Below are 16,403 nucleotides of genomic sequence, written 5' to 3' on the forward strand. Positions count from 1 at the left end.
CTGGTCTCTTCAGATCTTAATTACACAGTCAATCTTTTTCCCTCATCAAACTCAGACTCAACCATTCTATTCTCCCTCCATCGGTCTCTTTCGCCAATCACAAGCATTCTCTCAACATTAGCTCCCTACTTTCATTTCTTAAGAACAAATAGTGTTGTATACAAATTTTCTGTCTTGTCAAATTTCCAGGAGATATTAAAATTAACTTCTTTTTTATACCCTAGAAAAAACCTTCTATTCTAAAACTAAACAAATCTGTTTACCGTCGTTGCTTTCGAGGAAACCATTTAGAAACGTCCTATTGTTCACTCCAACCGCGAATACATCCACTTTCTAAAACAGATCGTAATTTAGTTCCATTGTTTTGAATTGTTAAGTCCGTTCGTAGAATCTTTATCACTACACTTTTCCTCTTTACCACGAAACACTGCTTACGACTAATTATATTATTTACAAATTTTGGCTATATACACGGCGATGAAATTTTACGATCTCGTGGTCTTTGACATAAAATTAATTCTCTAAATTTTCCCCATAAAATAATATAACAATATATATTTTTCATCTACTCCCAACGAGTAGGTGTAGAATAGATTGCAACATCTAAATGAAAAAAAGATGATGTCTTGGTAGTGTTATAAATGAATTTAGTACATAGTTCTCATGTAGTTCTTTTCTGATCTTTTGTTCAAATTATGATCACTTTTTCTTATACACTCAATTTAAAAAATGTAGAAAGAGAAACAAACATTCATTTTATCTACAGAAAGTTTTCTTTATATTTATAACATTTTTAAGAACTTAATGTTGGCTAATTTATTTAATGCAGCAGTTTTATTAACCAATCTTTGTTGAGTTACTTTTTACAATTTTTATTTGTTCCACTTTATCGGATACTTTTTATTGTAGCTCTTCAAAAGGAACATAAATACATACGAAAGCTTCAGCAATAAAAAAATATACTTCTAACAGCCTCTTTTATTGACTCTAATCCACCCAAACTTAATATTGTTTTTTTCCAAACGAGTCAACAACGTATGTACTTTTTGTATATACAGAGAGGGGCAAAATTATGGAATAAATTCATTTTTTCGAAAATGGGAGATTTTGGAGAGGCATCCCCGAAACAGGTTGATTTTTATTTTTGAATTACGATTTTTTGGTATATGTATCATACTAGTGACGTCACCAATCTGTGCGTGATGACGTAATCATAAATTTTTTAAATGAAAATGGGGGTTGTGTGATAGCTCATTTGAAAGGGTATTTAATTTTCTTTTCAGTAATATAAACATTAACATAATTATTTATACAGAGTGGTCAAAAAATTATTTTCAAATTTAATTATTTCACACAAAAAGAGGAATGTATGTAACTTAGTTAATTCAGAATATATTTTGGTGCTGTCAGAAAACAGAAAAAATGTTTATATGACAAATAAACATTAATTTTTGCTTAAATTCTATGTTAAAGCTGCAACCCACCTGCCTCTTGGCAGTTTGAACATCTAATTTAAGCGAAAAGCAATGTTTATTTGTCATATAAATATTTTTTTCCGTTTTTTGTGTTAATTATTTTAATTTAAAAATTATTTTTTCAGCAACCCTGTATAAACAATTATGGTTAATGTTTATATTACTGAAAAGAGAATTGAATAATGTTTTAAATGAACTGTCACACGACCTCTATTCTTCTGTAAAAAAATTATCGATTACGTCATTACGCTCAGATGGATGACGTCACTAGTAAGATATACAGTGTGTCTGCGTAACTTGGAACCATATGGGAAACTTTTTTATTATCAATTTTACGAAAAAAAGTTATTCTTCATAAAGTTCCATGCATGATCTAAAACGTAAGATTTAATCATCAGATATCAAACTTTATCAACAGTATACAAGGTATGTCAAAAAATATAAATTTCGCACATGAGGAAAGTAGCTTTATATTTCACAATATCGAAAATTGTTATTAAGAAAAGTTGTTTGGAAAGCAATTACATTCTTCTAATTAAATTTTTTTTTCAAGTTACGGTAGATACAAGATACCCAACATCATTTTTATTACGATAACTCAGATATTATTAATTTTACAAAAAAATGTTATTCTTTATAAAAAGGTCTGAATAGTCTAACAACTAAGATTCAATTATAAGATATCAAAATTTATCAATTTTATACGAGGTATGTCAAAAAAATATGAATTTCGCTCAAGAGTAAAGAACCTTTTTTTAATTAGAAGGATATAATTGCATATTGAAACACAGTTTTAAATTCCGTTTAACTTTTTATAATAATAATTTTCAATATTGTGAAAAATAAAGGTACTTTACTCTTGAGCGAAATTCATATTTTTTGACATACCTTGTATACTATTGACAAAATTTGATATCTGATAATTGAATCTTAGGTTTTAGGCCATACAGAGCACTTTATAAAGAATAATTTTTTTCGTAAAATTGATAATAAAAAAGTTTCCCTTATGGTTCCAAGTTACGCAGACACACTGTATATGCCAAAAAATCATAATTTAAAAAAAAATCGACCTGTTTCAAAATCTTTCTCCAAAATATTCCATTCTCGAAAAAAATAATTTATTTTGTAATTTTGCCCCTCACCACTATTATACAGGGTGTCCCGAAAATATTGGTCATAAATTGTACCACAGATTCCGGGGTCAAAAATAGGTTGATTGAACCTCAATTACCTATATACAATAGTGCACACAAAAAAAGTTACAGCCCTTTGAAGTTACAAAATGAAAATATTTTTTTTTTCATATATCGAAAACTCTTAGAGATTTTTCATTGAAAATGGACATGTGGCATTCTTACGGCAGCAGCATCTTAAATAAAAATTAAAGTAAAATTTGTGTAGGTACCCCATAAAAATTTTATGGAGGTTTTGTTCCCTTAAACCCCCCCAAACTTTTGTGTACGTTCCAATTTAATTATTAGTGTGGCACCATTAGTTAAACACACTGTTTTTAAAACATTTTTGCCTCTTAGGTCTTTTTTGATAAGCCAGTGTTTATCGAGATATTTTGAATATTTATCGAATCCACCACATATTTGTATATGGTTAAGTACGGTTATAGAGACCTGTTAATAATTTGAAAATGTATTTATAATTTACATTTTTAGGTATATTTTGAAAAAGAAGCCACATCTCGATAAAAGGTGACTCATCAAAAAAGACTAAGAGGCAAAAATGTTTTAAAAACACTGTGTTTAACTAATGGTACCACAATAATAGTTTAATTGAAACGTACAAAAACAATTGGGGGTTTAAAGGAACAAAACTCCCATAAAATTTTTATGTAAGTATAATAAAAAAGAAGCCGCATCTCGATAAAAACTCGCTTATCGAAAAAATACTAGGAGACAAAAAAGTTTCAAAAACGTTGTCTTTAACCAATGGTACCACAATAATGAATTAATTGGAACGTACACAAAAGTTTGGGGGTGTTCAAGGGATCAAAACCCCATAAAATTTATATGGGGTGGACAAATATCACTATAATTTTGTTTTAAGATGATCCTGCTATAAGAATGATACATGTCCATTTTCAATAAAAAATCTTTAATAGCTTTCGATATATTGAAAAAAATCGATTTTCATTTTGCAAATTCAAAGGGCTGTAACTTTTTTTATGAGCACATTAATTTGTACGAAGGTAAGTTAGGTTCAATCGAACTATTTTTGACTCCCGAATGTGTGGCATAATTTATGACCAATCTTTTTGGGACACCCTGTAGAATATATTATTATATTTTACACTAATTTAGTTCGGAAATGTAAATCTACCTTCTCAAAATGTAACATTTATTTTTGCGGTTTTACTTTAACATTTTTAATCACTGATAAATAAACATTAAATGTTTTTCCATGCAGTTTATTTTTAAATAAAAGATTATTTTTCGATGCGGATTTTATATATTTTTAAAAATATATTTTACATTTTCCATATAATCCAAACTCCAAACTACATGTTTTCATTTTTAAAATAAACATGTTTTATAAATTATTGTTTATTTTTTACTTTTAAAAGTTTTTGGAAACATGTAATTCAACTTTTATGGAAACAGTGAACAAACATACACGTACCTACACGTTTGTAAACGACTAAAATGTACAGTCGCCAAATTTATATTGAATGTTGTAAAAGTGTAATAAATGATTTATGACGAAATAGATAATCAAATAACCGTAGTAACAGATATAGGTGCGTTCGCGGGTACAGTTGACAAATTGTCACCGACAATTTCTAACCTCATAACCTCATAACCTATAAATAATATCGTTAATAGATAAATAAACAAGGTATATTTACTTTTAATTAATATTAATAACTAATTATTAAATTATAATAGGTAAATATACCTCGTATATTTATCTATTAACGATATTAATTATATCATTTTAAAGTGCGCATGCGTTTTGCTGCTAATTTGTCGCCGACTAGTCGCCGACAGGCACCCGCGAACGCACTTAATAGTCGAGTAGCAGTGTTAATTCAAATTCATCATCATCATTCAACCCGGATCTATCCACTGCTGGATATAGGTCTCTCTCAGTCTTCTCCATGCATTTCTGTCCTGTGCTGTCTGCATCCAGTTTCTGTCGATCCGTTTGATGTCATCAGACCATCTGGTTGGCGGACGACCTCTACTTCGATATGCTTCTTGTCTTGGTCTTCAGTGTATTATTCGCTGTGTTCATCTGTTATCTGACATTCTAGCTATGTGTCCAGCCCAGTTCCACTTTAGGGTCATAATTCTTTCTATGGCATCCGTCACTCCTGTTCTTCGTCTTATCTCCCTGTTTGTAATTCGATCCCGACGAGAAATGCCTAACATTGAGCGTTCCATGGCTCTTTGGGTAACACAAATTTTATTTCTTACTTTCTTGGTTATTGTTAAAGTTTCTGCACCATAGGTAAGTACTGGCAACACACATTGATCAAAGACTTTTCTTTTGAGACACATAGTGTGTCTCAAAAGAATTCAAATTATTAAACATAAAAAAGGACTAATTCCGGTTATAGACCATATAGGTCCTTTCTTACTTTCTTTAATGGTCATATAGGGAGAACTTCCAATGAAGTTTCTTTTTCTTCATGTACCGCGTCCTTTCAGAACGTTGGTTATCATCATAGCTATCTTAATTTTATTCACTGCCACCCCAAATAACATGTTTGTATCAACCCCATACCAATCTCGCAAGTTCTTCAACCATGAGGTTCTTCTTCGTCCTACACTGCGTTTGCCTGCTATAATATTTTGCATAATATTTTGTAGCTACCTATATTTGGGACCTCTCATTACATGTCCGTGGTATGCGACAGGGTTGTGTTTTGTCACCCAGTCTCTTTAATCTGTACTATGAATCTTTAGGGATGCTTTGGACGACCGAAAAGAGGGAGTAAGGCTGTGCGGAGAAGTAATCAACAATATCAGATATGCTGACGACACAGCCATTCTTGCAGAAAATTTAGAAGATCTCCAGACATTAGTGACTCTAGTCAGTGAAGCAAGTTATCGGAGAGGCCTAAAAATCAATATTCCAAAGACAAAGCGGATGGCAGTTGGAAAGATAAATGTAGATCAAGGCGTGCTTTCTCTTAATGAAGAGGAGATATAACGAGTAAACCATTTTAAATACCACCTTGGCAGTTGGTTAAATGTAAATTGCGATTGTGATAAAGAGATAATAAAAAAGATTGAAATATCACGTTTATGACCTGGAGACCAGTTTTATGTAACCGAAGCCTGTCGATAACGATTCGCAAGAAGGTCCTAAAATGTTACGTGTGGTCTATATTATTGTGTGGTTGTGAGATATGGACGTTAAAACCACAATGCTAAATAAATTAGAAGCATTAGAATTGTGGTGCTATCAACGAATCCTATAGATATCGTGGGTTTCGCACACTTCCAATGAAAATGTTCTCCAACTGATGAATTCAGAACATAAACATCATAAAGAGGAGAAAAACAGAATACTTTGGCCATATAATTAGAGGGCCTAATAAAATACCATCTATTCGCCTTATAATACAAGGAAAAGTGGAGGGAAAGAGATGGATTGGCCGAAAGAAACTTTCATGGTTGCGTAATATTAGACAATGGTGTGGTTCCACGGTCAAAGAATTATTTCGCGCAGCAGACGATAGAGAGAGGTTTCAGGAACTTGTAAACATGATGACAGCCAACGTCTGAATACGGACACGGCACCTGAAGAAGAAGATTACATGTCCCAAATTCTTCAGCTTTCTCTTATTGAGAAACTTTTAAAATTCTTCTATAGCACCACATTTCGAAAGTCTCAAGGCGATTTATATCGATTTTATTCGCAGTCCAGAACTCAACACCTTAAATTAAGACCGAAAATACGTAGCAACTTAACACACGGATCTTTAATGCCAATTTTAGAATGTCTCTGTTACATAATACCTTGGACATCTTTCTAAAAGCGGCTCTGGGCTGATCTATCCCAGATCTAGTTTCGACGTCTACGAGTCTTTGCTTTACATTTTAATTGATATCCAACGTAAAAACTTTGATGAACCTGCTCATGTTTGGTACTATTTACATATACATATAGACGGTTTTATATTCTGTTGTTTACTTATTACGAGTATTTTGGTTTTCCGTATGTTCAGACAGTGGCGGATCCAGCAGGATCCAGCATCGTCAAGAGGGGGTGCCGATTGGCTAAATTTCTATAAAAAATCATTGAATAAAGGAATGTTTTTATAATCTTATTATATAGCTTGGTTTGAGAGGGGACCCGATCGCCCACATCGCCTGCCCCTGGATCCGCCACTGTGCTCAGATCCAGACCTGCTTTCTTACGATGAAGTTTCCCTTTAACTAAACATTTAATAACCATCATCATCATCAGCCTCTCTCGATTCACTGCTGGACATATTCCTCCCCTATTTTCTCCAAAGTGTTCTATTTTGTGCTTTCAATATCCAGTTCTTTGTTGTCTTTCGTAAGTCTTCTTGCCATCGTGTTGGTGGTATTCCTCTGCTACGTTTATCGGCTCTTGGCCTCCATTCAACTAGTTTGCGAGTCCATCTTCCGTCCTTCATTCTGGCAACGTGTCCAGCCCATTTCCATTTTAAAATTACAGCTTCTTTCAATGACGTCTTTGGTCTTAGCTCGTAGATCTTCGTTTCTAATCCTGTCTAGCAGAGTGGCCCCTATCATTGATCGCTCCATTCTTCTCTGCACTACTCTTAGTTTTTGTGCGTTTTTCTTTGTGAGCGATAATGAACATTCAATAATGGCAGAACGTAAATTCAATTAATAGGTTTAAGGATTACTTAACATCTAATTCAGTCTGATCTTAAAATCTAGGTCACTTGCGAGCGCGTTGGGATGCACCTTTAGTCTCTCTTTGGGACCATTCAAGTATTACGTAACGCAGGTTGGGGGGGGGGATCAAAAATCTTCAAAAATTGCGTTACGTAATAGTTAAACGCCCATTACAGTGCGTTACGTAGGGGCGGGGGTCAACAATTTTCAAAAATCGTGTTACGTAATACTTGAACGCTCCCGTTATCCTTTTTGCTGAAGTTTTAGATTTCTTCCAAGAGAGCAGGAACTTTTAGGTCTCTTCCTGTCGCATCATTATAGACCTACATGGGAGCATTTACAACCATTCGTAGAACTTATTTTGGAATTTTGAGGAATTTCCAAGTTACAATTACTGGCTATAATTGCATCCCGTAAGTCCATACGGGTACTTATGAGGTACTTCCGCGAATGAGTAACCAAAACGATTATTAAGAATGACCAAAGAGAGGAAATACAATGGGTCAAAATACATGAATTACTCTGAATCACAATGAAAGGTTAAGTACAGAGCAAAAAATCAACAGGAAGACGCCATAACTCGTGGCTGGAAGACCTGAGGAGATGGTTTGACCGCTCATCTGCAGAAATCTTTCACGCAGCAGTTCCAAAGCTACAACTGCATTTTGGATCGTCAACCTTCGGAAGGAGACAACGCTATAAGAAGAAGAAGAAGTATAAGATGTTGGGTTAGAAACAAGAGGATATCCTTATGTTCAATAGTGGATGTTTAAGACTGAATGGTGAGAGAAAACTGACACTTTCTCTCCACTCATACACTTTTTGAAGCATTTTTTGCAAATGTTTCATAAAAAAAAATGTTTAACTATTCTTACGTTTCAGGTATGTGCGACACCTTGACGAAATATTTTCTTCACTCTTCGCAATGTTAATTTCCATTATCACATCTTTGTTGTGCATGAATATGTATGTGCTGTCACAGCCGTAAGTATATTTTAATTCTTCTTCTTAACGTGCCCTATCAAGTCGCCTTGACGTTGGCGATTAACATGGCGAAACTGTCTCTGTCTCGAGCTATTCTAAATAGGTGTTCTGCTTTCTTTATTCCTGTCCACTCCCGGATATTCTTCAACCAAGAGGCCTGCTTTCTACCAATTCCTCTGCGTCCTTCGATTTTACCCATCATAATAAGTTGAAGAATATTATACCGGTCTCCCCTTACTACGTGTCCAAAATAGGCCATCTTTCTATATTTGATATTATCAAGCAGCTCGCGGGTAGCATTTGCTCTCTTTTTGTCAAGGACTGCCACATTTGTCAGAATAGCCGCCCTTATATTTTAATATAAGTTTTTTTTGAAACACTTCAAGACAAAAAAAGTAGCTATATTAGTCACGAACCACTCACGAAGAAGTAGACATATAGAAATTAAAAATATTTTCTTATACAAAACAAAGGTATTTAGAAAAAATTAGATAGCAACACGAATGAAAATAATACATCAGCGTGCTAATAAGTGAGACCTATGGATGGATATCTGAATAAGGGCAAAAACAGACGGACCACTCTGTGGACCCACAAAGCATCTTCCGATGATTTGCCGTGGGTTCTTATGTGGAGTGGACGTTCCACTCCAGACGAGCGGTTGTGGCCAGCCACAGTCACAGATCCTCACTGCTAGTGGCGTCCACTAGTCGCAAAACCTATTCAGACGGACAACTTTTGTAGCTGCCGCAGATACTGACAAGAATTTGATTCGGACTAAAATGAATTTTGATTCGGAAAGATTTTTGATTGAAGTGCAAAACAGACCGGCTATATGGGATACAAGAATCCGAGGGTTTAGTTATAGGGCATTGAAAGGAAAAGCGTGGGACGAGATGTTGGAATTAATTGTTCTTCGTTTTAAAGAAGGTAGCCCTATCGAAAATAATAAATCCCTTAAGTAATATTTTCTCTATTGATATACAGGGTGTTTGGTAAATAATGGGCCCTAGCTTAACCTTAGGTTCCTGAGGTTAAAATAGGCCGATTTAAGCTAACTTACCTTAGTACAAAGTTTATAATAACCGAGATACAGGGTGTCAAAGTTAAACTTTTTTTTATTTATTATTGAATATTTCCTGACAAGTATGAGATAACAACATGAAATGTGGTATGTGGGGGTTATTTGGGTCGAGAAAACTAAATTCCCTACCAAAAATTATGTACTGCCCAGATGGCGCCACATACGCCTTTCAGCACTCATTTATTACGTTCAATTTTTTTTATCCCTCACTCTGTATAATTTTGACATTAAAATTTTCATTCTCCCATTAGTTTTACTTAAAAAAGGTATACTTCTTTCATCTCCCTAAACTCAACCGTTTTCGAGATAAACGCATTTTAAATCTGCGATGCACCATCATTTTTAGCATAATATCATTGTAGTTACACCCGAAAAATAACTTAAAACTATAATAATTGTGCCAGTTCTCAAATTTATGTAATTGCATCGCAAATTCCATTTGAAGAAATTTGCGATACATTTTTGGATAATTTTATGGTTTTAAGTTATTTTTCTGGTGTAACTACAATGATATTATGCTAAAAATTAGGTTGCACCGCAGATTTAAAATGCGTTTATCTCGAAAAGGGTTGAGTTTAGGGAGATAAAAGAGGTATACCTTTTTTAAGTAAAGCTAATAGGGGAATCAAAATTTTATTGTCAAAATTATACACAGTGAGTGATAAAAAAAATTGAACGTATTAAATGAGTGCTGAAAGGCGTATGTGGCGCCCTCTGGGCAACACATAATTTTTGGTAGGGAATTTAGTTTTCTCGTCCCAAAAAAACTCCACATACCAAATTTTATGTTGTTATCTCATACCTGTCAGGAAATATTCAATAATAAATAAAGAAAAAGTTTAACTTTGACTTTGACACCCTGTATCTCGGATATTATAAATTTTGTACTAAAGTAAGGTAACCTCAGGAACCTGAAGTTAAGCTATGGCCCATTCTTTACCAAACACCCTGTATTTACATTTTATTATACATTGGATGCATTCATAGTAGTGATCGTCGTATATGACGATGTTTACTTCGATGACGCCATAATAAAAGAAGTAGAAGGAGAGTTTGTAAGAGCAATTTTAACATCCCCTATTTCGGAAACGAAGCATTTTCGAACATACACATTTAAAACAAGCATTGAAAAGCCAACTGTCATTACTTTTTCGTTCAGAGTAATTACCCCTTAAAGTTTGCCATGCTTATTTAAAAACACCCTGTATTGATGAAAAACATGGCTAGCTAAAAAAGTACGTAACTTTTTATTCTCCAACATAAGCGAATGAATCAAAAAACAAAATATTAAGAAAATATGAGGCTATGGTTGGGTTTTAATTTTAATATTTTATAAGCTAGAATATTCCATAGGGTGATGCGAACTTTGAGAAAAAAAAAACAGTTTGACTGGTAAAGCCTCTGAATCCATCATTAAACTGAGCAAAACAAATACTCACAATCTTGTTTGTTTATTTATGTTAAATAGTAGGTCCCATCCTTAGGACAAAAAAGGTTGTATTGTTTGTTGTTGAAAACAAAACGATAAGATATCAGTTAAAAGGGGGTTGCAAGTTAACATGTTTATATATATTTAATATCATCATCTTCTTAAGGACCTCCTTCACTCAGTTATCAGGTTAGGAATCTTACTATTTACGTGTGTTTTTTGTTTTGAAAATTGTATCAAACTATTTTACGCCTGTTACTCCAGGCTGTGGATGAAAAATAGGTCGATTTCAGGATATAATTCAGTAATTTTTGAAACCTATCAGGTGTTATAAAGGACGATGCCATAAATAACTTCTACTAAAATGTGACCAAAAATATTGTGAGCTTTTTTTTTATTGCGATTTTCATTTGTTAAATTTGCAATTTTTAAAGATTTTTAATTTTGCATCTTAGGATATTGATTCTAGAGAAAAAATTTTTAATAGAAAGTTGTAGTAAATTAAAAAACCTACAATTTGAGCTATGGCAAGTTTAATTTCGTTTATTGGTTATTGCAAAACAGCCTGCGAAAGGTTCAAAATGGCCGTTTTTACAATTGCGTTATTTATTGTACAAATAATTTATTTTTTATTTTTTAAAGCTTTAAAATGAAGATCTTTCAATTGCAAACATAAAAAAAATTGTAAGGCCGGATTAACGAATTTGTTGCTTAGATATTATAGATTGTTTATCCCAAGAGGTCAAATGTCGAAGGTTATAACTTTTTGAAAAAAAAATCGTAGAGAGTTGGCGAAACATCCAATCTCCTTCTAAAAAGTTATATTTTCATATTCTGATGTAAATAAATGCGTAAAACGTTTTTAAATCTCTAATTTTTGGGTTTGAAAATAGGGGGCAAATTTCGTTATAAACATTTAGAGCTAAAGCGGCTCTGTACATCCTATGAGTTTTTAACTTACAGACTATTGTTGCTGAAGACGAAATGAAGATTTATAAAAAAATTAAAAATTTCTACGACCAACTGAAGCCGAGCTAAATGTTGGGTTTGAAAATAAGGGGGCAAATTTCGTTATAAACATTTAGAGCTGAAGCGACCCTGTACATTCTATGAGTTTATAACTTACAGATTATTGTTGCTGAAGACAAAATGAAGATTTATAAAAAAATTAAAATTTTCTACAACCAACTGAAGCCCAGATAATTGTTTCTTTTTTCTTAAATCGTAGTGCTTTTATTTATAACAATTAAGAAATTATTTTACAGTCATTGACTAAAGAAAGACCTATATTATCTTAAAATAAAAATTATTATAAAATATAGTTATATTTACTTATTAAAAATTATTTTTAAAATCGGTGCTTTTGCGAGCGGTCGAATTTTGCAAATCGCCCGGCTCGCTTCAAATCCGCGTGCTGGGAAAATTTTTACGTAACTTGTATTAAATTTTGACCGAAAACAGTTTAATAATATTACCATTATAATATACAGTCTATTTACCACTGTATTTGTTTTTCTTGATAAACTTTTATATGTGAAATCTCATTTCTGAAGAAATAATATTACAAAAATGATACATAATATATATGAAATATATAACTATATTTTTAATTTTTTCATTGTTATATAAATATAATAATAATAATGTTACTTCTTATTATACAATATAAAACTTTTTCTTCTTGTAGTGACTATCCGTTTTGGATGTTGGCGACCATCATGGCAATCTGTACTTGCACACTAAATCGGTACTGCTGCTCTAAAAAGATTTGATGTGTCAAAATTTAATACAAGTTACGTAAAAATTTTCCGAGCGCGCGGATTTGAAGCGAGCCGGGCGATTTGCAAAATTCGGCCGCTCGCAAAAGCACCGATTTTAAAAATAATTTTTAATAATTAAATGTAACTATATTTTATAATAATTTTTATTTTAAGATAATATAAGTCTTTATTTAGTCAATGACTGTAAAATAATTTCTTAATTGTTATAAATAAAGGCACTACGATTTAAGAAATAAGAAACAATTATCTCGGCTTCAGTTGGTTGTAAATTTTTTTTATATTTTTATAAATCTTCGTTTCGTCTTCAGCAACAATAATCTGTAAGTTAGAAACTTATAGGATGTACAGGGCCGCTTCAGCTCTAAATGTTTATAACGAAATTTGCCCCCTTATTTTTAAACCCAACATTTAGCTCGGCTTCAGTTGGTCGTAGAAATTTTTTATTTTTTTATAAATCTTCGTTTCGTCGTCAGCAACAACAGTCTGTAAGTTAAAAACTCATAGGATGTACAGAGCCGCTTTATCTCTAAATGTTTTTAACGAAATTTGCCCCCTTATTTTCAAACCCAAAAATTAGAGGTTTAAAAATGTTTTACGCATTTATTTACATTAGAATATGAAAATATAACTCTTTAGAAGGAGACTGGATGTTTCACCAACTCTCTAAGATTTTTTTTCGAAAAGTTATAGCCTTGGACATTTGACTTCTTGGGATAAACAATTTATAATATCTAAGCAACAAATCCGTTAATCCGGCCATACAATTTTTTTTTATGTTTGGAATTAAAATATCTTCATTTTAAAGCATTAAAAAATAAAAAAAAATTATTTGTACAATAAATAACGCAATTGTAAAAAAACGGCCATTTTGGACCTTTCGCAGGCTGTTTTGCAATAACCAATAAACGAAATTAAACTTACCATAGCTCAAATTGTAGGTTTTTTAATTTACTACAACTTTATATTAAAAAATTTTTCTCTAGAATCAATATCCTAAGCTGCAAAATTAAAAATCTTTAAAAATTGCAAATTTAACAAATGAAAATCGCAATTAAAAAAAAAAAGCTCACAATATTTTTGGTCACATTTTAGTAGAAGTTATTTCTGGCATAGTCCTTTACAACACCTGATGGGTTTCAAAAATTCCTGAATTATATCACGATTTTTCACCCACAGCCTGGGGTATGTAGGATACCAGATATACTGGTTGATTTTTTATGTGCTTCTTTCTGTGATATAGCTGTTTTTGTCTGGTTCTTCTTAATTCCATTTATGGAGTTTATTGGTATTTTTTTCAAAAAGGTTGAAGTTTTATAGAATATTTAAAACTATGGGCATTACAGACACTCATTTTGACGAACACACTTTTTTTTAAATATTAGTCGGGAAGTTTTTAATCATTTGAACAAACTTACTTTTTTTCTCACTCATTACATTAAACTATTAAACGCCGTACCCTTCCAAACGATCCACTTCGCAGCGTAGTCGCCGGCGCTAGAAAATCGCCTGTTCCGTCTGTTTTTGCCCTAAAAGACCACATCAAAATTTGATATTCCTTGGTTTTGTACATTTTACGCTTGTGTTAAATAAAACTTAAAGAGTTAAATAACATACTTTTTTAGCCATAACACAGTTGTCGATTTAATCAGATGCGGAACTATGGTAATGGCTTTCACTTCAGAATTTTTATTGTTATACGGAGTACCGGCTCAAAAATTAATTGATGAGGTAGGTTAAAAAATATTATTCGACATATTATTATTAAAGTTGTAGTTTAATCATAGAAATGGTTTATAGAGGTCTGAGAAACTTAATTTATTTTTTAGGCACAAGAGATCGCCAATTCTGCTTTTTATCATTGTGATTGGTATTTGCCAAATATCATATCGATTAGAAAGGCACTGAGTTTTATGATATTTAGGAGCCAGAAGATGGTGTGTCTGTCTGCACTGAGATTTTTAGACATAAACAGACAAACAATTGTAGCGGTAAGTGCATTCAGTTCCTCCTCTTTCTCCTTTATTTTCCGGAAGGATGCGATGACGTTAAAAAAAGCTCCAAATCACCCAAACCACCACTTTCCCTTTACTCATTTTCTTCGTCTGGCTATGAAGTCAAAATACTGTAATATAGTCTGATTGACGATTGGAATATGTGTGGTGTGCTGTCCACATTCTGTTCTTACTCCCAGTCCACGTTCCTCAACATTGCCATCGCATCTTCCCTTGCTTACTTTACCTTAAAGTCCCTAAGAATACAAGTGGTTTAGTCCTTCTTGGTTTAGGACAGAAACGTTTCAATTTCAACGTAGAATCAGATTCTGGTTTATCAGATGTTGGAACATATTAGGACCAAGAACATACAGGATCTAGAACAATACCAATAATATAATGACTGGGTTCCACGTTCCCAGAATGGCAAACAATATGATTGTTTATTTGGATTTTCCGGTGTTTGATCATCTGGTTTAATTACAGCAAAACCAAAGCTATTTATATCCATGTGTTCATTCTTGTTGGCTTTCCACAATCAGTTTGTATTATTTTTGGTTTTGTCGCCGTGGGTATTTTTTGCATCTCCTGACCATTTAAGGTCTGTCATGGACTAGATGTCTTTTCTTTTATTACTTCTGACATAATTGTTTTTCTAAAGATAATAAAGAAGAAAGCCAGAAGATACACTGCCAAAAGACATCACATAACAAAAGAGTAAGCCCCCAAACACAAGCATTAATGGAAGAGCGGAGAAAAATGCAAAGTAATAGAAATAAAGAACATCACGAACTTAGAGAGATAAGTAAAAGAATACAGAAATCTATTAGGACGGACAACCGAAAATATAAAAACGAACAAATTCAACAAACAATTGAAGATAACAAGAGCCTCAAAGTTCTAAGAAGAAAATTAACAAATGGCAAAAAAGAAATAACCAAATTAAAGGATAGAGATGGAAATATCATCATCAACAGAGATTAATTATTAAGGGTAGTAGAAGACTTCTATACAAAACTGTACAACAGCCAACAAAACCATGATGAGTCACTAGAAGATTCAGGAAAAAGGTTAGTCAACCAAGGATCGGAATTGATGCCTGATATATCAACAGACGAAATCAGGAACGCATTGAGAAAAATGAAAAGAAATAAAGCTCCGGGAGAAGACAATATCGTCATAGAAGCCGTAAAGATTGGAGGAGACAGACTTTTAAACAACATAAAGGAATTTTTCAACTTATGCCTGCACCAAAGTGAAACACCTACAAGATGGCACAGTGCACTTACCATCTTATTGCACAAAAAGGGCGATCCAACAGACCTCGAAAATTACCGGCCCATAAGCCTATTAGACCACCTCTACAAGTTATTCACAAGAATAATAACAAATAGACTGGAAACAAAATTGGATTTTTACCAACCTAGAGAACAGGCGGGTTTTAGGAAAAACTTTGGCACTAACGACCACCTACACTGCATAAAAGGAATTATAGAAAAATCTATCAAATACAACCGACCATTGGTCCTGGCTTTCGTAGACTTTCGCAAAGCATTTGATACGATTGAAATTAACAGCATAATGAGAGCATTGGAGGAAAGTCGTATAGATTATCGGTACTCCAAACTGATAGCGAACATATACAATAATGCACCCATGGCCGTCCGACTACACAAAGATACCAAATCTATAAAAATCAAAAGAGAAATTAGACAGGGAGATACGTTATCTCCCAAACTCTTTACGGCAGTCCTTGAACATGCTTTCAAACAATTGGAGTGGGACGCCAAAGGAATAAATGTCGACGGTG

At 33.0% G+C, this 16,403-nt stretch overlaps 1 protein-coding gene across 1 annotated transcript in view; it reads left to right on the forward strand.

The window, feature by feature from the left end:
- Window positions 1-16,403, forward strand: part of LOC114325974 (odorant receptor 30a-like) — a 34,511-nt gene that overhangs the window by 10,658 nt on the left and 7,450 nt on the right. The window contains exons 3-5 of the mRNA XM_028274130.2: window positions 8,207-8,308; window positions 14,225-14,330; window positions 14,429-14,590. Of these exons, the coding sequence (XP_028129931.1) occupies window positions 8,207-8,308; window positions 14,225-14,330; window positions 14,429-14,590 (370 nt within the window). The remainder of the gene's footprint in view (window positions 1-8,206; window positions 8,309-14,224; window positions 14,331-14,428; window positions 14,591-16,403) is intronic.

This window comes from Diabrotica virgifera, chromosome 3, assembly GCF_917563875.1.
Source record: "Diabrotica virgifera virgifera chromosome 3, PGI_DIABVI_V3a".
NCBI classification, from domain to species: domain Eukaryota; kingdom Metazoa; phylum Arthropoda; class Insecta; order Coleoptera; family Chrysomelidae; genus Diabrotica; species Diabrotica virgifera.